General features: G+C 36.0%; 1 protein-coding gene across 2 annotated transcripts in view; it reads right to left on the bottom strand.

Annotated features, from left to right (window-relative positions):
- Positions 1-12,184: 12,184 nt before the first annotated feature.
- The window catches only part of LSAMP (limbic system associated membrane protein), a 485,924-nt gene continuing 475,121 nt past the window's right edge, over positions 12,185-22,987 (bottom strand). For both annotated transcript variants that reach the window (XM_087721321.1, XM_087721322.1), the window contains one exon: positions 12,185-14,943. In XM_087721321.1, coding sequence (XP_087577447.1) covers positions 14,846-14,943 — 98 coding nt within the window. In that variant the 3' untranslated portion in view covers positions 12,185-14,845. The remainder of the gene's footprint in view (positions 14,944-22,987) is intronic.

Below are 22,987 nucleotides of genomic sequence, written 5' to 3'. Positions count from 1 at the left end.
TTATCTTTTGTTATAACAATGAAGAATACAAAGATGTAGCTTCTGCAAGGCTTAACAGGCTATTTTACCCAGTTCCATGAAAGTCTAACAAACCACAGTGGCTTATGTAGCAAGATGTGAGATGGGGCCGCAGTGGCTCATGTGGTAAGATGCTGGGCCTGGGCACCACTGAGGTTGGCAGTTTGGCGGTTTGATTCCTGGGAGCAAATAAACCACGGAAGCAGTGGTGGGTTTCAAATTTTTTTAGATCCTTTTCTGTAGGTGTGGCCTGCTTTGTGGGAGTGGTTTGCCGGCCATGTGACTGGGTGGCAGAGGCTTGCCGGTCATGTGCCTGGGTGGGAGTGGCTTGCCGGCCATGTGACCAAGTGGGAGTGGCTTGGCAGTCATGTGACTGGATGGGCGTGACCAACTTATAAAATGTGGTGAAACTCACTTAACAACGCTCTTGCTTAGCAACCAAAATGTTGGCTCAGAAACTGTAGCATTTGAAGCACATAAGTCTTAAAGCTGTCAAGTTACAAGATCCTTGCACCCCTAACCCTTTAGAAAAAAAACCCCAGGGATGTTCAAACTTGACAACTTTAAGACTTGTGGACCTCAACTCCCAGAATTCCTCCTCAAGTCATGTTGGCTCAGGAACTCTGGCATTGAAGCACGCAAGTCTTAAAGCTGTCACGTTAAAAGACCCTTGCACCCCTAACCCTTTAGAAAAAAAAACCAGGGGTGCTCAAACTTGACAGCTTTAAGAGGTTGTTTGTACTTACCAATTTATCGTCTTTTTAAAAAGTGTGCAAATGGTCCTTAACACTGCCTCTGGGTATATATGTCAGGTGTCAACATCCAGTACAAACAAACTACTTTATCGTTCTACGCCAATTTCGTTGGACTCTCCACAGACGGGCAGTTTTTGCCTGGGAAAGACTAGATAAAACTGAAGAGGTTTCTTGTATGAGAAGCAAAATGTCTTCAAAGAAAAACCAGAAAGTCCAGTTGCCTCTTGAAAAAGCACATTTGGGACAACTAGGTTGGCAGAGGGTGGGAAAGTAATGGGAGCTCACTCCATTGCGTGGCACTAGGGATTCGAACTGCTGAACTGCTGACCTGTTTGGTCGACAAGCTCAGCATCTTAGCCACTGAGCCACTATGTTCCATCAATATAACATATACAGCCATTATCTTCCAAAGTCAAAGCTTCCTTGAATGGTGTGGTCTTCAGGACTTTATGAAAAACAAAGAAATCAGGAACAAACATATTTCTGAAAAGAGAATGTCAACATGTTGGGACCTTAACCCAGGCCTTCTCTTGATTTGATGACTAGAGTCAATTTTATCAAGGTGGTTCCTGATGTATCCCTGTGCTGCCAATATATGTTTTATAGGTAATCACCAACACTATGACTTTGGCCTATACATCTAGGGCAACCAGTACAGCAAATAAAAGTTGAGTTACTCAATTTCTTGGTCATTGCATTCTGTACCAGCTGTGGTTTCCAAGTCATCTTCAAAGGCAGCCTATGTAGAATACCTTGCAGTATTCCAGCTGAGTGATGATCAAGGTGTGAAATAATGCCAGTATTTCTGGTCCAGGTGGAGCTGTAACTTCACACAAACTGGTTAAGGACCACATCCTTTGTTTATAAAATGTCTATTTTGTATTTTGATTATTTGATTACTTTAAAAAAATCAACTCTAAAGCAGGAACTTTAGTACTCTTTTGAGCTAAATCACGTCAATAAAGTTTAGTTGCAGCAGGACTAACTCTCAAAATAATGATTTATGGGCATGTTCAGTGAAAAAAAATGCTGGTCTTATGATTTCATATGGTTCTTTATTAATTCTGCAAATACAGTATATTGAAGTCCATCTTCTTGAAATTCCCTATTAAATTAGCACTTTATTTTCCTAGCATACTGTCTATGATATATGGGCAGATGGGCAGATATCTTAAAAGATGTAAGAGATTAAAATCCAACAATTAAATCTAGGGAAAATGGAAGCAAATAGGAGGGAATTTTGCTAATGGTAGGAGACCAATTCTTCTGTTATGGTTAAGAATAAAAAGTTAAAGAAAGAAAGTATAAAAAGAAGCAAAATATAAAAACTGAAATGACAAAGAAGGACATAGGGAAAGGATATGAATAAGAAGGAGAAAATGTCCCTGCAGTTATTAATGCAGGAGTTTCAATTGACTTAAAACCAGATTTTCTCTAGTCCTTAAATCTATACTTGCATCAAATATTTTTATTCCATTTGCAGATAACCTATCCTTGATTTACAAAGCCCAGGATTACGGTTGTAAATTGTTACACTTGTAAGTCAAAGCATCACATAAAGGATCCATTTTTTGACATTTTCTGTTAAGCCAACACTGCAGTCATTAAGTGAATACTGTGATCATTAAGCAAATGTTGCAGTCATTAAATAAATCCATTTCCCCCCAATGGGCAGTAAATGGAAGTAAATGGAAACTGGCAAAAATTTTTTGCTACAAATCATGGTCATGTGACTGCAGAACACTGCAAACCGCTGTAAAGGTGAGTTAGTTGCCAAGCACCCAAAATATGACCATGTGACCACAGGATAGGTACAGCCATTGTAACTTTGAAAACTGATCATAAATAGCCCTGGGAAGGTCTGTCATAACTTTGAATGGCTTTTAAGTGACTGGTCATAAGTTGAGGACCTATATTTCTCTAGGTTTTTCTAACTATTCATATCAATTTCTTTCATAAAAGAAATTCAATTATTATACTGTTATACCACTTTTATACAATCATAATACAGGAATGACACATACCTCTTGACCCTAAGACTGGATGAGCTATAGGTTTGCTTCTTGTTGCTAGTATACAGAGTATAATGGGTATTAGGGCCAAATATGATAGTTCTGCAGAATGTGCAGGTTTGGGTCACAGTGTGTCCAGTGTAGCTTATTTTATGAAGATACCAGTCACATATAAACTCATTCATTTTAAATCCTGGCATTGTTTTATACCAGTATGGCAACTTGGTTTTTCTTGTGGTACAGAAGTCATAAGATCATCTTGACACATTATGGCTGTTCCATCACTTGGGGGTGGAGGGGGGAAGGAAAGATTTCTCAACAGGCTCAGAGCCATCTTCAAATGATTGCAATAGCTGAGATAGTTGGAGCAACTGAACCAAAACAATGCTGTTGATTCACTTTTACAAGTGAGAAGAGCAGGGGTGCTTCATGAAGTGCCTGCAAGTTCCCTCAAGGCAGGCCTTCAAAGATCCTCAAAAGCTTGTTCTGTTTTGTAACTTCATAATAATTAGTAGCAGGGGGTTGTTATTTCTTCTTTCAAACAGGAGTGAATTTAGAGATGGAACTTAAAGAGATCATGGACAATAATATATAGTCTCCCTCCTTCCACAACAGTCTGTTATTACATTTTGTGATGCTATCCAGGGTTGTAAACAGCACAAGGAATAAAAACTCAGCACCTCCTTTCCATGTTTATTTCATTTCTGTTTTTGTGGGGAGTTTGTTTGTTTGTGTGTGTGTGTGTTTGTGTGTGTGTGTGTGTTTTCCTTTTCAGGCTCCAGAAGAGCAGAGTGGAGCAGATGTAAATAGATCCAAAAACAGAATTTAAATGGACCAAGAAAACAAAAGAAAAAAATCTTTATCAAACTGTTCTTTCACAGAACTAGTTTTTGAAAAATTAACAGAAAAAAATAGAATGGCTATGTGCTTATTTTATTAAAGAGGAAGTCAGATTATGTCCATGGTGCTGGGGGAAAATATATAAAGATATAGATATATTTAGTTATATGTATATAACACTGTTAAAGAGGAGAATTCTAACCACCCTTCAGCACAGGAAGAAGCACTGGATAATATTCCCAAAAACCTGGGGATGATGGGGGTTGGGGGAAGGAATGGCTGTAGTTGAAGAAAAAGGAAGGTTCTCTCTCCCTAGCTTCTTCTGCATAATTCTTCCTTGTCAGCAGAACGTCAACACAAACCACAAACCTTTTAATTCTTATACACAATTGTTTTAAAGCATGTTAGGCTGCATGTGTCATCGGAAAGATGGAAAAAGGCAATATATTTGGAGTGTGGTCAACTTTAAAAAAAACATGCAACATTCTACATGATGCAGTTTATATGCCCCTTATTTTTTGAAAATGTCTCTCAAATGGAAAAGCATATGAAAGAACTTTAAAGAAAGAAAATATTTTTTTTTATTTTAGATGCCCGTTTAATGCATGGTAGGTATGTGATTTTCCTTGAATATTGTTATATTATGTATAGGTTTGAATCTAGGCTGAACTAGTTGCCATTATATCCACTGAAACAATGAGATTGATTCTTCATTTAGTATTTAATGTATCTGTATATTCATTTTTTTCCATAGCCATAAACTCATGAATTTCAGTTTTAGTAGGAATGAAGTCTAAATTGCCTGGATTGGCTCCAACAGAATCCATTGATGCAGTAGGAATTAAAAAAAAATACTCCTATATGTAAACCAATTAATTCTCACTTAAATAGCTTTAAGTAGGGATATTGAACAAAACAGCATTTTGCATTTTTGCAACAAATTGATGATGTCTTCAAACTGAACTTCTGCATATATTTTATTAAATTACATTTTTAAAAAATCTATCTCTTTCTCCAGAATTTGGGAAAGCACATCTAGTTCCTGGTATGCAATGAGAGGGCATCATACACATTGCAATAATATGATACAGAAAATTTCATAAGAGATTTGTTTAATTGCATTTCCAGGAGCTACCATTTAAATTCAAAATTGCATTGTGACAATAGCTGTCATGCCACCCAAATTCACAAATGGAGAGAGAAACCCACATTTTTAGTTCACTTGTGAAGAATCTCTTCATAATACTTGAAGTATATTACACCAACCAGCTGATGACATTAAGAAAATATATTCTATGTTGTCAGTTACTTCATTTTAAACTCTTAGTTGATAGGTAAGGAACTTTGCTTTTAGCTGGCTTAAGTTATTCTTAGATTTAATGTGTAATGTGAGATTTATCTTCTCTTCCAGCCCTGGGTAATATTTCTCAAAACTGGAGAAAGAGCAGAAGATTTTTTTTTTGAGATTCTGTTTTATTTGTTAAGATCAACATCCACAGCAATAACTAAGCATTTCAGGACAAAGGATTACTTTAAGACTTAATAAACTTGGCTTCTTAAGAGAATACAAAAAGGTAGACTTTTTGTAGTATGTATGCAATTTTTTCATTTGCAAGAAAGAATGAAAAATACTCAAAAGGGACTACATTCTGTAAACAACATAAATGTCTTTCTCTCTTACCATTTTGATCGTGTGTGTGTGTGTGTGTGTGTGTGTGTGTATGTATGTATGTATGTATGTATGTATGTATGTATGTATGTATGTATGTATATGTGAAATTTTATTCTCTGATGTACTTTTCAGATTGAATATTTTTAGGAAAAAATCTATAAAATCTCTTACATATTTTGTCTGAATCATGAATAAATTTCTCTCTCCAAAGTGAACCTGAAAGTATCTACTGTACTGAATAATTCAGCATGGACATCTGACTGTTCTTTGTTATAACCTCAAATGTTCTGAAAGTTGTTACTCATTGAAATGTATGCAGCGGTTTGCTTTACTATAGAAGGAGTAGCTTCCTCTCCATTCACATAGGCTCTTTCTCAAAAAGGTTGAAAGGAATAATGGTCTGCAATGTATGGAAGCTTTTTTATAGAGTAAACAAAAGTAAGGAAAGGACAGCTGAGTCTATCTCTGCCCTCTTTATTAAATGTACATTAATCAGTTGGGAAAAGAAAATAGATATGATCTCAAATTTTATGTATAGAATTTTGAAGTGACCCCAAACATGATCATCACTTCTATAAATACAATTAATTTGCTTGGATAGTTAGGCAGAAAATCTTAATACTTGTCCACTGACTAAATTCCCAGTAGTTGTTCTGCAAATCAGGGTTATACCCTTGGATTTAAAAATATCATTGTTCAATTGGAACAAATATGTCTTTATCTTGCTGGGGGAAGTTTTCTGATTTAAGATCTGAGAACCAAAATTTGTTACTGGAAAACAATCACTCCCTGTCAGAATGTCAATGTGTCTCAGATCTACCATCTTAGTACTTTACAGGCATGTTTGCCACACTGTAAGACATGCAAATTGATATACTCTGATGATGGTCGTAGTTCATGTAGTTCAAGATGATAGTCTCCCTACTGTCTGGATGCTCTGAGAAGAGAGACCTGTTTCTTCTCATGCCTTGAGCCACAAAGTATATATTCTTTATTTTTTTTAGGGTGGATGGGGATTGTTAGACATTTGCTAACAAGTAACATCTTTTTTGCATCTAAGTTACTTTTTTGTGTGTATGCAGACATAATTGGACACTTCATTTCACTTTCATATATTTACAAACTTTTAGAAGAAATACATTTTTTGTATTTTGCTTATATGACACTAAATGTTAAACTTCCATCAATCAAACACAATTACACCTACAGTCTCAAGGAACTGATATCCCCTTCTGAATCACCACCCAGACATGGTGAGAAGCTGTTGCTTTTTAGAGCAGTGCAGGGAAAAAGAGACAGGGGCAGCATAAAGAGGAAGAGTGCAAACAGAGGATATAAACATCTTCACACAAATGTGTCATTGAAGTATCATTGTACATTTACTCACTCTTTTTGACTCTCTCCAAACCCTCTTGACATCAACAATAAGCAAAAGAAGCCAATAAGATCTAAGAGTGTACAGAATCTTTCAGGAAGCACAAAGACCATCTGACCCTCTAATGAATAGCCCAAAACTGAATACTTATTATTCTTTCAAATCAAATACCATCCATGGATATCTTATTAATAGATTGCTAAAAACTTTACGAAACTGTAATTTGCATGCATTTTTTTCCCTGTAAAGTGCCTCAGTGTACATCCCCATTACACAGGGGGAAGCTTGGCCATTAAATAGAAATATTGACTAAAGTCTCATCATGAGTCAGCAACAAAATATCTAGGAATTTGATTTATATTCCTCTGCTTCATTCTGAAGTTTTTCCCTACTTCTTGTTTCAGTTCACCTTATTCTGCTTAAGGAAAACCCTGTTGCTATTTTGTTATTTTACAAGTATACTTTAAAAAGCATAAGTGTTTAGTCTTTTTTTTGCTAAAAAAGAAAGAAAGAAAATACAGCCAATAGTACAATGTTTATCAGGAAAACTAAATAATAATAATATAGTAAACCAGTGCATTCAGACCAACATTTTCAAATGGATGTACCACAGTAAAGCTAAGTGACAAATATGGCATTGACAAAAAACAAGGCAAGTAACAGAGACAATACAGGGAGACGATCTTAATGCCTTTCCAAATATTTAAATGCAAGACTATGCTCACATTCTCCAGTATTTGCCAAATGATTGGAACAGGAGCAACTACTCAGAACCGGAGCATAATTTACTATAGAAGCCATTGTCAGCCCCAGATCACATATGGGAACAAGTCTTAGTGTTGTTTGCAGTCAATACATCCACACATTTCTAGAGATACTTTAGTGGTTATGATATACCATCCATCTTTGATTGAACCATAAATGATTCAGTGATTCTTGCAGTTTACCTTTGCCTCTTATGATAATTAGCCAATCTGGAAGCAACAAATTTATCACAACAGATTTCTGTTCATTCAAATCTTCCTACCTATATTTCTTTCTTTTTTCCACAAATATTTTCCTTTCTTCTGGATTTGTCAACACTTTCCTTAAATAACTAATTTATCTGCCAGGATAAGTTAGCATTGTATTATTTAGTTTATTAAGAGCAGAGAGTGGGATCCCTGTCAAGCTTCTGCACTTATTTGCAGAATATGTAATTATCCTAATGAATATTACTGGATTTCTCACTTTTAAGCAACTATTATTTACCATAAAGGAAGACAGTTCTGAATTAAAGATGATGTCCCACCTCCAAGGAAATTTGAAAGAAAATTGATATGTCTGAATTTCTCTGCTAATGTGAGTTGTGACATTACAAATTATTTGGCTGGTGGAAGTGGAAATCTATTCTCCTTTCAAGCAAATACAGTGCCAGTTATGGACATACAATCTATGATTTTAATATGATACATTTACTTCAGCTGTATTCGCATCCTAGTAAGAGTATAGGTTCATAACCGTAGGAAGCAGAGCTGAAAGCCTATGTACACACCTAAGTTTTGAGTTGGAAAAATTCAACAACTGAATTTCACCTCTAGTTTAAAATTAATAAAATGGCCTCATAGAAATATATTTCACAATACAATTACAAAGTCTCATACCCTGAAAAATACTAATATTAATTGTGGCCTTATTACATAAAGGCTTCCTCAGAAGGCCACATCTATGGCATTTGAAGGAGCAAATCCTCTACCAGGAACAAATAAACTTAAAATGTAGCCAACAGTGTTAATAGAGGCCAGGCCTCAGTGCTGAATGCACTAATTCATTCATTCTCTCTCTCTCTCTCTCTCTCTCTCTCTCTCTCTCTCTCTCTCTCTCTCTCTCTCTCTCTCTCTCTCTCTCTCTCTCTCTCTCTCTCCCTCTCCCTCTCCCTCTCCCTCTCCCTCTCCCTCTCCCTCTCCCCCCCTCTCTCTCTCTCACACACACACACACACACACACTCTTTCCCCCAGCTCTCATTGGGAAAGCTCTCTCCATTATTATCATCACAGCCAAAAAGATAAAATAAAAAAGGATATAGAATTTGTAAGAAGAATTTTATTTCATGAAATGGAACTGTGTGAAAAATTGACAGCATCAATCTTAAAAAGATTGACAGCATCAATCTTAAAAGGTTCAAAGCCCTCTTTTTCCCTTACCCTGTGGAAACTTCTCTCCTTAGAAACCCAAATGGATGAAGGAAAACTCACATAATGTAAATAGAGATATGGGCTTTTAATCTTAATTTCAATGGCTTTTCCCTCATATACCTCCCTAAAACTTCATTACAATATAAATGCAGTCACCTTGCTGCTGAAAATCATCCACTGAAAGGTGGGAAGAAGTTATCAGAAAAGGGTAGCAGCACTTCCTCATTTACCTAATAAATTTCCCAATTTTCTCTTGTTTCTGGAAACATATGTCTATTTTACTCAAAATTATGGGTTTCAGCTTAAAAAAAAGTTCTGGAAGCAGAACATATTGGCAAATTTCTGAAGTAAGCTCATGTAGAAGTACATTTAATAATCACACATGTATAACATACTTCTGATTATATGGAAAAGAAGTTTCAGGAAAGAAGCTAATTGTAGAAGACATGCAGAAGTTGCTTAGCAATTCTCTTCTCTGTCCATCTTTTTCCACTGAAAATTACACCCCCTAGTCTTTCCCACTGTGGAGTTTATATGCATATTTAATTTAACAAAGAGGCTGTTGGGAAGAAATATTTCTTACCCTACCTTCAATTTATTTTCAGACTTGAAATTCCTTTCTTCCTGTTTATTAAAAAAATGCAAATGTTGGTATGTTTTTATATAAAAGAGAATAAACTGAAATGTATACCCTTTCACAATCAATCTGTCAGAACTCCTTAAGGTCTAGATTCCCACTTGCTACAGTTAATTATGTTTCTGAAAATACTTACTCTAGTTATGCTAGCATCCTGCAGAAGGCACAAAGGAACAAACTCTTAAGAGTTTGCAAATCACAGAAAAACAAATGCTTGCTGGCTGGGTTAGGCTTAGCCCAAATTCAGTGTCCTTTCTACTCGATCACTTTTTCTACATGTACATTCCATCACTCTTTGAGACTGCTAGCTGAAGAATTAGTGGTACTGCTGAATCAGCTAAACAATCGGGTAATGTGATAACAAAAATGCTATTCAAACATTGATGCTTTCTTGAAACTCAGCATATAGGTCCCTTAGATATTCTGGGACAAATATCAGAATTCTAGATTATAGCTAAGGAGAGATGGGAATGTTACTAACTATACTTCCTGAAGAATTGGGTTAATATCCATTTGAGAAAGGCTTTTCAAAGATATTCAAAATATTTGAAAAGTTGTTGATCATCAATGACCTTATTGAACAAGAAACCAAGATTATTGTAAGTGCCAAGAAAGCATCTTATTTGCTGTTTCAAGACTCTGTCTGTAGGAGAAGGTACGGAGAGGATTCTTTTATACATTTGTGTTTTATCAAACTACAAATGTTAGGCATAGCTACTGCAATGCTAGGCAGCTTCTAAGAAGGAATGCTTTTTTGTGTTTGTATGTTGTGTTTCCTCTTTTTATCCCTTTCACTTTTGCCCATATCTTTCCCCCTTCCCTTTCCTGCTTCCTGATTTTAGAGAATAGTAATTATCCAATAGTAAATTGTAAGCTCTGAGAAATAGCCCTGGGAAATCTGTCTGCTTCCTTGACTGCAAGAGTAATCTCCCAATTGCAGAACTCATCAAAAAGAAATAGTCAAAACAGAAGGAAGAGAGTTGCTGTGTTGTTCATCAAAGAACAACTGCTCTGCAATACTGGCATGGAATCAGGAGCTCTTTATACAGGAGTAGTGTTCATTAAAAGAAAAGAAGAACCTATGTGTATAAATGCACTTTTCTTCCATATCAAGGTACTTTTCTTCCATATCAAGAATGGGAAGGTACTTTTCTTCCATATCAAGAATGGGAAGAATGTATAAAAAGGGCTTCCTTCATAGCTTCCTTTTTTCTGCAACTGAGCAATAAGATCAATAGTTGCTCCTCTCACAGAATGCAAAGTGGAGCAGTTGGGTTCCTAGAAGTCTTTTTCTTCCTATCCAACTTCACCTAGTGGCAGGAAAACTCAGCTTCTGTCCTTAATCTATGATGGTGTGGAGGTCAGAGTTTGGATTTCATTGTTTCAGAGATACTTTATTTTACATGCAAAAGGTGGCTCACATTGGAGTAGGGAGCTTCTCTTCTTACTAGAACTGAAAATGAGGGAAAATAGTTTTATATTCTTCTGGCTGCAATTTAAAAAAAAAAAGGGGGGGGGCTACAATTAAAAAAAACAGACAAATTATTCTTCACTTTTCAAGCCTTGCTATGCAAGTCTTCCGATACCCTGGAAGACAAATTCTGCAATTGTTTTTCTCCAACATGCACCAATATTATCAATGCAAATATTGCACTTATGGCAGATATGCCTTCAGTCTGAGGTTGATATGTCCCACTCTGAACTGACTCCAAAAGAAATAGGGTGCACAAGTGAAGCAGCTGTAGCTAAAAACCCATGGAGGTTCAGAGCCCGCAACCAGATAGTCACCCCCCCCCCACTTGTCAGATCAACTGGATCACAGCTGATCAGCCATCTCCTATAATTATCTGCAAAGAAGATTCTGCACTGTAATGCCACCAAAACCTTTTGGAACCTTTCATGCCAGGACCTCTTAGACTTCCTTCAACCTGCCACAGCAGCAAGCTTGGAATGAGAAGGAGACTATATTGTGAAAATACGTTCACGAGAAACATTAGGGTGTCTTCTCACTGCATGTAGCTAAGCCCTAGAAAAGAACCAACAGTTGCCCAAAGGAAAATCTAATCGTTTTTAATGAGCAAGTTGGGACTGCATAGCTAATTGCACTTGTGAAGCTAGCCAAATTGATACTTAGCATTAAGCCTGATACATTAATTCTGGATTTGATATTATAAATTATGATTATACTCATTTATCTTTAGATATTTGGTATGTAATTAATTTCCTCACAGAACTAGGTTAAGGGTTAAGGTTTAAGTTGCTGCCTCTTTGATTTCTTAAAAAAAAACTTTAAAATTTGGGGCAAGACTATTATATAACTTTAATTAATTCAGCTTGCTCTTTCTGTAACGCAGATGACAGGTAAGTGATTTGTTTAAATCCATATGTACCCAATTTTCAGTAATAAACCAATGTGAGGTAATAAGTGAGGCAAACCAGTTTAAGCCTGGCTTGAAAGACAATTCTAACTCACATCAGGAATTAACAGATTCCCCATCCTTTACAGACTTGGCTTGACAAAGAAAGTAATCCTTAAAGTTAACCACAATATAAAAAGGCTGTTCCTATAAAATAGGTAAATAGCATATAAATAGATTCTTATTCAACTAGCAATCATTTTCTTTTTTAATTAACCTTATCATAATTTAGGAGATGGCTTTTAAAATCTTTCTGGCTTCTTAAAGGATGTAAAATCAAAATGTTGGCACGTTAATTTTTTTATTGTTGTTGCAAAATTACATTTACTTTAGCATAGTTATAAGCATTCTTCGTTGTTGTGTGATGGTTATGTATGTTGGTGTAGAGTATAATTCACCATCCTGAGGTTGGGACAGGTTTTCCCACTACCTTATTAAAGGAAGAAAATAACTTTCTTATGAAAATTGACCAGGCACAGGGACCAGTGTAAGGGAGAGAAAAACATCACAACACCAATTCAAAAACTGAATTTGAATGTTCCATTCCCATCACACTTTATAGTAGGATTAAAACTAGGCTCTGCTAGCTTTTGTTTTCCTACATAAATTCTAAAAAAAAAAAAGTACACATACTTAAAGTTGCACATACACAGCAGTAGGGTGTTTAAAGAGATTACTCCAGAAACTTTGTATTTTAAAATTCTGCATTAGGGAATTTAGCTCTCAAGGAAAGAAACACAGTGATTCACATTTCTAAAAAAGGTTTCTGACTCATTACATAAATTTGGGCAATCCATATAAGGCCTCTCTATATTATGACATGTTGCAAATATGCATACAAAATTTCCTATGATTTTTTTTAATCTGTAGAAAAAAGATTGCTGGCCCAGAATATTAATTTACAAAGATGGATTTTAAGAAGGCAAGAATTTTAGAGATTCACACATCCCTAATTAGAATAATTGTAGCCACAGGTTAATCCATTAGAACAGTTGCAAGATAAACATCTTTATGACAAAAGATTATTATTTTTTCCAGTCAGAGATTTGCCTTTTTCTTTTGTGCATTCTTTGACAGGTGTTCTCAAAAACTATCCCTCAACAAGAGGGACTGCCTGATATGACCCTGTCCAAGCATAGAAAAGATGGCCTCTAATGCAAGTAAAGGATAGTAAATGACTACAGAATCAGCTTCAAGGATTTACAATAAACAACCATAATATATACAATTTATGGACTGGAAAAAATGGGACTATATATATAGTCCTATTTTGTCCAGTCTATAAATTATATATATTATGGTTGTATATTATATATACAATATATATATATATATATAATATGTCCTTGAAGTACAATTAGATATAACCTATAAGTGATAGACATACTTTGTTGCTCTTCTCCAACCAATGATTGCAATTTAATTATCTTTTCTCATTGTCCCATGACAGAACGTCTGGCCTTATATATGTTGTTCTACTATTATGTAACATATATGCTAACATGTGCTGTCTACCCTGTCCATATTTCTCTAGCTTCCTGGGAGTTCTAGATCCCATTAAATATTTATTTTGATCAATTCTTTAAGTCCGCATCTAGTTGATGCAGGGCATAACCACTTTTGCTGATCTTGCAACTCCATCTCTCTCCAGTGAATGGAATGGGGATTTAGACAATGGATTCTTATAGCTACAATTGTTCCTGTGTGATCCTCATTCAGTCAAGACTGAACAAGCTCAAGGGTAATTAAATCTGCAGACTCCTTGAGGCTCGGAATCTTTGGCCCTATCTATGGCTAGGTAGACAAAGGAAAATTGAAGAGTAATGAGGATAACATACAGATTATACTTGATTGCTATTCAGATTTAATAGGAGAAACCCAAGGATGTGCTCTAAATTTTAGATTCTAAAACTGGGATTGCAGGAAGAAATCAAATCAAATTTTTGTGAAAACCATTGTGTATCTCCTTATCACCCAGAATTCACATCCAAGCGAAACAGTCATCCTCATGTGCAATGCAAGCCATTATCTACAGGATGAGTTTATGTACACAGGGACTGTTTTCTTTGCATGCTTGAGAGAGAGAGAGAGAGAGAGAGAGAGAGAGAGAGAGAGAGAGAGAGAGAGAGAGAGAGAGAGAGAGAGAGAGAGAGAGAGAGAGAGAGAGAGAGAGAGAGAGAGAGAGAGAGATGCATACATACACACACAGCAACATGCACTCATACATACATGACAGAGAGACAGGGAGAGGGAGAGAGAGAGAGAGAAAGAGAAAAGAAGACAGGGAGACTGGCAAGAACAAGAGGGCAGATGAGTAACATTTCTAAATTTTATCATCCTCAAAGCATCAAGGGCTAAGATACCCAAAATATATTGGACAGCCTAAGGGAGAGACAGTGAGGTAAGGGCTGTGCGGAGTTTCTTCATGGGACACCAGTATGCTAGAGAACTCTGTATCATTCTTTACAGGTATCTGAAAAAGCTAAATATCAGTTTAAGAAATTACCAAGCCAATTAAAAGAGTATGGCTATTAACATCAAAGCAAAGGCCATTTCTTTCCTTGAAGGAGAGAGGGAGGGAGGGAAGGAGGGAAATAAGGAAAGAGGGAGGAGAAAATGATATGAGAGAATGGAGATAATAAAGTGAAATTTCATTGTTTTTTTTTACAGCATCTCAGCATCCTTAGCAGAATTCAGCCTTCATTGTGTGATAATCTGTCTCCCATATTCCAGGATGGTCAGTGGCTTGACAGTTGTTAGAATAAATGTGGCTGATTCTTCTTTCACTGAAATTTCTTCCCTTTGTTTCAGCACACACAAAAGTTGTGAAAGAAGTTGTCCTTTCCCTCCCCCCACTCTCTCTTGCTCTGTCTCCTGTATGACATTTTTTTTCTTTTGCTTTGTGTGTTGTTCTTGATGTTTCTGGGTTTTTATTTCAGCTGTTATTAACATTTACTGAGTAGGCAGAACACGGACACTGCCAACAGCCACAGTGGTACGGCCAAACACATAGATCCATTGCCTGCAATTCCTGTACCAGGTCCTATGAGATGAGAAAAAGGAGACAAAAAAAAGAACAAAAATTACATATGATGTAATATATATGAAATGGATTATATGGGAATAACATTCTCATTACTATCTTTCCCCTCAATCTGAGGAAATATATTGGTTTTCAGACTGATGGTCTTTGGATAGGATTCTGCGCTGGGTAGGGATATTATGTACTGGACTGTTGCATTTAATAAAAAAACAGAAATTAAGTATATATATTTGTGCATTTTTTCCCCTTACCATCACACTAAAAATTAGGCAACCTTTGAAGGAATCCATAGGCAGCAAAAGTTCCTTTCAAAGTTTTACCAAATCAAAATGCAGTTAAGCTGAAGGGTTCCTGAGCATCTCTTGTACTTTTCTTTAAAAAGAAAAGATTGAAAAATATCAACTAAAAGGCAATTCTAGTCTGAAAGATGGTTTAATTCTTTGAAAAGCAACAACCAAGCAAACAGATGAATGGGAATCCTGCATCTTGTATTATGGTCTATTAAAAGAATGGGTGTTGATTATTGTCCCTGTGCACAATTCACAATGTTGCTTTTGCTCTCAGTGGAATTCAGAAACTCAAATTAGATTCAGACCACGTAGAATTGGAAGAATCATCTATTTCCCCTAAATGGCTTATTCCTATCTTGACAATTTTAATGAGTCAGTTCTTCAAAGTAGATCAGGTCACGAAACAGACACCACAAGGATTCCAAAACTGTTACGTTGTTGTCCTAGAGTATGTTTACAGAATCTTGAAAGTCTGTCCGGGTCTTTCTTCAATCCTGTCTTGTACTAAACCAAATCAAGGTAGAATAAGGTGATCGTTTTTTCTCGTTTTTCCTGTAGTCTCTTCCATGTCCCTCCTTAAAACAGCTTACTTTTTTTCCTTTGATGTCTCTTTCATACCTTCCCAAGGTCAGCAATAAATCCCTTTACATGATGTGAGCAAGAGGTCTCTATGAATTTTCTTTTTATCTGCTGTCCCAATTTTAGCTGTCCCAATTTTCATCACGTGGTGGCCCTTGAATGCAAAGGATCATTAGAATTCTACACATTCACAACCATCTGCTTACAGCCAGACATCCCCCCTTCAGAGACCAATTCATCACATCACTCTAATCAATAAAACATGGAACCAATCAGCAAATGGCTTCAATCCCAGAGGAGACTGCGTAATTATTTATTTGGTAATCGGGAAAGGGAATGATTTTCAGTATAACATTTATGGTCTTGTAGCATGATGCCCATGGAGTGGAGCAACAGGAGTTCCAGAAAAGCTTTGATTTTCACAGGGATGCGCAATGAAAGGCATTCAATGCTGCAGCAACAAATAATACAGAATCATAACAGGATTATTAAATGCTAACATGATGCACATCCTTTCATTTAGACATGTGCACAGCGCTCCTGCCTAGAAAGATCTCTTAAATTGCATTTGACAGAGTAACACTCTATAGATCATAATGAAATTCCATGGTAAATTCTACATTTTGCATTGCATACATGATGTGAAATCAATTGTTCCATCCTGAATCAGAATTATTCTTAAAATTACATACTAAGAAAGTGAGATGGAAATATGTAGGTGTGTATATCCTATGCTCAGGAAATGGCTAATAATAAAAGAAAAATCAATTATTTGAGTGAGGGAATAGAAGACTGGAAAGTTAAGTGTTGGTGACACTTGGGAGAAGGGCGGCATATAAATCTAATAAACCAAACCAAATCAAACCAAACCAATTTGATGGGTGCTTCATTGGCTATTACTATCCTCATATATGTTGGATCAAAACCCCACTTACCCAACATCTCTGCAAATTTGTCTTAGAAACAGAAACCTTTATAAACTATCTAGATAATAGATAAAACAATATTACATGTAAGTCAACATTAATAATTCAAGTTTAAATTTTCTATGGCAAATACTTGGGACAAGATACTTGAGAAATATTTGTGGATCCTTTAAAAACATTTAATGGTACCATATATAAGGTGTAGTGATACATTAATATCAACAAAATGCCAGCCAGGTGGCAAAAACTAGTTCATCTTCACTGTTCTAAAAACGCTGAATAGGATCAGAAGTAGCTGTATGGATGATATCGGTAGATATTAGTGCTGTAGGTGAAGAAATTCCAAAAAATATCCGAAGAATATAATGGCAAGTCGCTTCAGTCCTCTTGTCAAGAAACCTGTATGGATCTGTCTATGAGCATATCAATACTGCATCCTTAACCTGTCTTGTGTTTCTGCCACCATAACTTTAAATTAGATTAAGAAAAAATCCTATCTGAAATACATTTGCAGTTTAATAAAGAATTCAATTTGGACAATAGCCCAACATAATATTGACTTGACAATTCCTTCCTGTTATTCACTCCCAAGAAAGTAGCTGTGAGCAAGTCTTAAGACAAAAACTTTTATTAAATATAATTGAAATTGAAATTATATATAAAGAAGTTAAAGCATTAATATATACAGTGATGGGATTCAGCCAATTCGCACCTATTCAGAGAACCGGTTGTTGGAAGAAATCTCATCCACTTTACAGGGCTAATCCTGTAAGAAAGGCAGGAAAGAAACATTCTGGTGTTGTTACTAGCCTATTCTTTATTAGACTTACAGAAATTACGTCTCCAGTTAACCCTTATTACATTGTAACAGCTAAGGCAAAGAGCCCATCAATATCAGTGACATTGAGTTGGCCACGGCCACCCAGTCACATGACCACTGAGCCCCACCTGCCCAGCTGATCATTAAGGCAGAGAACCGGTTGTTAAATTATTTTAATTCCACCACTGAATACACACACACACACACACATACCTCGTAACATTTAAAATGAAAACTAAACTCTTTCTTGTATTTTCTCAGGTTTTCTTTAAGGTAGTCTGCTATAGTTTCTGTTACAGGTGCTTCTCAGTGGCATAGTGGTTATAATATTTGTGTGACATGCAGAATGTTTCTAGTTCAAACCTTAACAGAGACTTTCAAACACACACACGTATATCACTTTTTCCCTTGAACTATTCTACTTTTTCACTTTTTAAAAAAATCACCAGTACACAATTTTATCTTTTTTCTAATCCCAGATGAATCATTTCATCCTTAGCTTCCAAATAGCTCAGTTGCAGTGAAGCCATTGTAACTCAAGTGCCTGGAAAATTAAAGAATGTCAGTGGGGCTTTTTAAAGCAGTTTAAGAGGAAGGAGGGAGACAAATTAAAGGTAGAATAATGATACTAACGCAAATAGTTATTGCAAGGTTTTGAACTCTGATGTTCTTCATGTTAAATAAGTGTTATAATTACTATGATCCTGAGAAAATAGAACAATCTGCAGCAGACTTTGAGAAAAAATGGGGTCAGATGGCAGCATCCTGTCTCTGTGTAAATTCAAGGATTTTTTAAAGAGTAAATTAAAACACAGTGGACAAAACAGATGGCAACACTTGAACTAACAGAAGTCAGAAAATATATTTCAGCTGGAGCATGACAAAGTGAACAGAAATTGCATATATGATGAACTGGAAATGAGTAGAAGACAATGTCCATTCCTCTGTCTCATATTCATGATGGGATGATCAAGAATCAAGTTCCCTTAAAAGGAGACTTCACCATTATAATAATAAGAGTTGTCCAAAAATGACAAGTTTTTTTTTCCTGGCTTTGTATATGTCACCATCTTTCTACCAATGCAACCCATCCCCCATCGTTAAAATTCTGTTTTGCATTCATAATCTTGAATGTAAATTTAAAAGAAGGGAACTAATAGAAATACTAGAAGCAACCATATGAAATATAGTTTCCATTTGTAATGGGCAGACCCCTTTTAGAGCAGACTGAGTAAACCTTCTCAATCCTATCAATCATCAGAACTTGGAGCTACAATACATTTGAATAAATAATTTGCTGGAATTTATTGTTCAGTCAGACTTTAGTAATAAAGAGAACTCTCAATATACAAATGTGTTAGTTCAGCTTTGGTCTACTATCTAGCATATCTCAAATATGCTTACATCCAGATTCCAAGCAAATCTGGAAAACATCAGGTTGGGATAAGGTGTGCCATATGCCAGCATGATTCAGAGAAAGAAAATTTGGATTTCAGACAAATATAAGTAGCAAGTATAAGTTATTCTATATCATAATGCATTGCTGAAAGAGAGATATTCAATTTGATATAGTGGTTAAGGCAACAGGCTGGAAATGGGGAGATGGTGAGTTTTATTGTCACCTTATTCATAAAGGCATCTAGGTGACCTTGGACAAATTACTCCAGTGGTGGAATTCAAACTTTTTTACTACCAGTTCTGTGGGCGTGGATTGGTGGATTGGTGAGCATGAGTTGGTGGGTGTGGCAGGGGAAGAATAGTGCAAAATTCTCATTCCCTCCCCACTCCTGGGAGAAGGATACTGCAAAGTCCCCATTACTTCCGCATTCCAGGGTAAGGATACTATACAATCTCCACTGTATAGGGAAAGGATACTGTAAAATCTCCATTTCCCACCGACTCTTGGGCAAGGATACTGTAAAATTCCCATTCTCTCCCCAGCCCACTAACTTGCTTTTCATCTCTGTTCTCCTGTGCAGGACAACCCAGCTGATCAGCAGGGATTCAGGAGATAGAGAATAGATGGGGGCAGAGCCAGCCAGAGGTGATATTTGCCGGTTCTCTAAACTACTCAACTACTACCTGTTGGCTAGAACTGGCTAAATACCACCTCTGAATTACTCTGTCTTAGTCCTAGGAAGTGCAAGACTGATTGGCATGCATGATTACTTGCTTATTAAGGAGAGGAAGGAAAAGTTCAAGAAAACTTGGAACAAAATAAAACTTTTATATTGAAAGAGAAATCGCATAGTTATGACTGCATTTTACCTCAGAAACACATCTTAAAGGAGGACTGGCAGTGTATCCTTCTTTAAAATTTGGAAGTGCAGGTCAACTCAAATTGTCATGATATATTAGCTAGAAAATTTACTTTTACAATTGATTAATACATTAACCAAAATGAAAGCAGGAGAAAAGTTATTAAAATAACTACTTGTTTCAGAGAATTTGCTTATTGTAATAAATGTCATCCTTTGAATTATGAGTGTGTTTAATATTGTTTCCCCTATTATTAATTGTAGACAATTTTTTTTGATATCATAAATTTCAAAATTCCTGAGACTGTTAGATTATAAAATATTTCTTTAGCTTTTCATTACAATCTTTGATTTACACCACTAAATGAATACACCTATGTGATAGTCTTTGGTGCCCTCTGCTGCAAGATAGCTCCTATTGCAGGGAGTCTAAAATGTATAGAGAAAAATAAAATCCATTGAATAACTTTATAAAATGTCTGTTAAATTGATCCTTCTTACATGCTCATTTCAGGACTGCGAAAATATTAGCTTGTGTCATGCTGGTTTGCTTAGTGTTCCTTTAAATCACACTAACCCATTCTAAACCTAAAGCAGACTTAACTTTCCTACTTCCTTCTATTTCTTTGCATGTTCTGTCATATTTTACTTCAGTCTTGCAACAACCCAATTGCAATTATGGATTGAACCAGGGGTGAAATGCTACTGGTTTGGACCAGTTCGCCTGATCTGATAGTAAAAAAAATGAAACTGGTTCGGGCAAATAGTTTTTTCTGACAATCAACTATGATGCAAGATTTATATTAACTAGAAAGCAGAATTTCCTGCTTTCTAGCTAATCTAAATCACGTGGCACAGTGGATTCTCCTTCCCCCCATTCGCTCACCTTTGCAGGCGCTCGGTAGCAAACTCCGCCCACCCACCTGGACTCACATTGCTATCGAACTGGTAGCAAAAGTAAGTGGATTTCACCCCTGGATTAAACTGTATTTTATTTAATTCTTTTCAATGGTCCATTTGCAATTTCATTTAAAGGGACAATTTGCGATGGGAGTAAAAAGAACAGGCTGGTAGAAAGGGCTGAAAGTTGCAATCGGAACTCTTCTTTTCTAGAAAACTTTAGTGGAAAATGCAGATTTTCAATAGACTAGGAAATAGCCCTTAAATTTTAGAGCTATAAAACATGTGGTCTGATACCTAGATAAATAAAAGTAATCACTGAACAAAAAACTGCTAGTTACATAGGAGAGTTAATTGCACAAATATAATACTGATGAATATACTTATTTAAATGTGACTGTGGAATCCCTAACTCAACTACAATATTAAAATGCTGTAAGGAAGTCTTTGCCTCTGTGTGTGTGTTTAAAGCAGAGATTAAGAAGAATTGCTGCATTTTTTCCAGTATTCCTTCTTTCTCCAATATGGAGCACTACTGTATTGGTGCTTTAGGTGCCCTTTAGATGAAGACTGTGTAGAAAACTTTGAAAAACACAGCTTCAAATGAAAAGTAACTCTCAAAGATGCTTTTTGATGCAGCTGCTTCTTAGATGCAGCTGCTCCTAAGACAAAAGTGAATGTCTATGATGCATCAGAACTTACACTGTTAGATCCTCTTTTTCACTAACCCATACATTTCTACTGGATGTCTTGTTGATAAGTTGTTGAAAGATGCCAGGGACATTGTCTGTTGAGAGGCTTCCAGCAAATAAAAAAGTCTGAAGACTTTTTATTGTAGGATCCTACACTCTGGATGATTTTGATGGACACTAAGAGATGGCTCAAAATGTGAGCAGAACTTCCCAGCTTACAACCTGCACCCCATGCATCTTCCAAGATGGGTGTTTTGGCAAGAGCTGTAAGAAATTTCACTTATTGGATTTGGTGGCATATGATCCCACTCCCTAGATTCAAAACTGCCATTTTTGACATACTGCACAGACTCCTGACCAACTAGATACATTTTATTATTCTGTTAATCTTTGGACTACCAGAATTTTGGATAGGCTTCAATGGCATTGCTATATTCTTTGCATTGGCTCCCTGGTTTGGGTACAGCTACTTGTTTAGATTAGGAAGGTTGTTTCATGGGGACAGCACTTGACAATGAACACCTTGCAAAGGAGAATTCTACATTTCAGCCTTTTTTTAAAAAATCTTTAGGCATTTTTTCTTGGGCAAAACAGAGCAAGTGACTGCTTACATGTTCTTTCAATATGATTAACTGAGTAGAATTATATTATCCATGTGAATACCTGGATTTGTTTAAATGTATCTTGCAGGATTCTTCATTTGCCTTTATTCGTAAATGTATCTTCCCTGAAGATAGACTGGATTAACTGAACCCTTTTTATTTCTTATTGGAAAATTATTTTTTTCTAACTTCAATAGACAAACTAAGGCAAGGAAGGATTTAGATGCGCATACTAAGTTCATTGTTATCCAGAAGAATTTTTTTTTTGTTGTTGTTGTTAATTACGAAGTCGTGTCCGACCCATCGCAACCCCATGAACAATGTTCCTTCAGGTCTTCCTGTTCTCTACCATCCTCTGGAGTCCATTTAAGCTCACACCTACTGCTTTGGTGACTCAATCCAGCCACCTCATTCTCTGTCGTCCCTTTCTTCTTTTGCCCTCAATCTTTCCCATTAGGCTCTTCCCCAGCAAGTCTTTATTTAGGAATATTTAACGTATTCACCATTTCTCCCCCAAATACTTACAGAGCAGGTATTCCAGAAATGATTAGAGAAGATTTAATTTAGCATAGATTAAATTTTCTTTTTTTACGGAATATAATGGGAATATACCCCATTCAAACTGCACATAGATAGAAACATCATACTTAAATGAGCACTGCATTTTGTTTCTGCCACCTAGTGGCACAGATACTCAAGATATTTTATGTTTGGAAAAAAGTATATTCTTTTGCCACTAGGTGGCATATTAGTACATAGAAATGTATTTAGAGCACTAATCTTTTCACAGCTTCCGCTTATTTGATCTGTATGCCTAAGAATCATCAACCCTTGCAATAATTTAAATTAAAAACATCACAAAATAAAAGGTAAATGCACAATATGTTTAAGTACTAGATATTTGTTTTTGAATGAAAGGGTTTTGTGAGCAAATACTTCATTTTTTTTAAAAAAAAATTGAGACTCAGATTTCAGTT

The sequence above is a fragment of the Thamnophis sirtalis genome, unplaced genomic scaffold (assembly GCF_051295495.1).
Source record: "Thamnophis sirtalis isolate CommonGarterSnake01/CBP01778 unplaced genomic scaffold, rThaSir2_p1.2 scaffold_8, whole genome shotgun sequence".
Classification (NCBI taxonomy): domain Eukaryota; kingdom Metazoa; phylum Chordata; class Lepidosauria; order Squamata; family Natricidae; genus Thamnophis; species Thamnophis sirtalis.
Note: the sequence above shows the minus strand (reverse complement) of the source record. Positions and strands in the feature narration are given on the sequence as shown.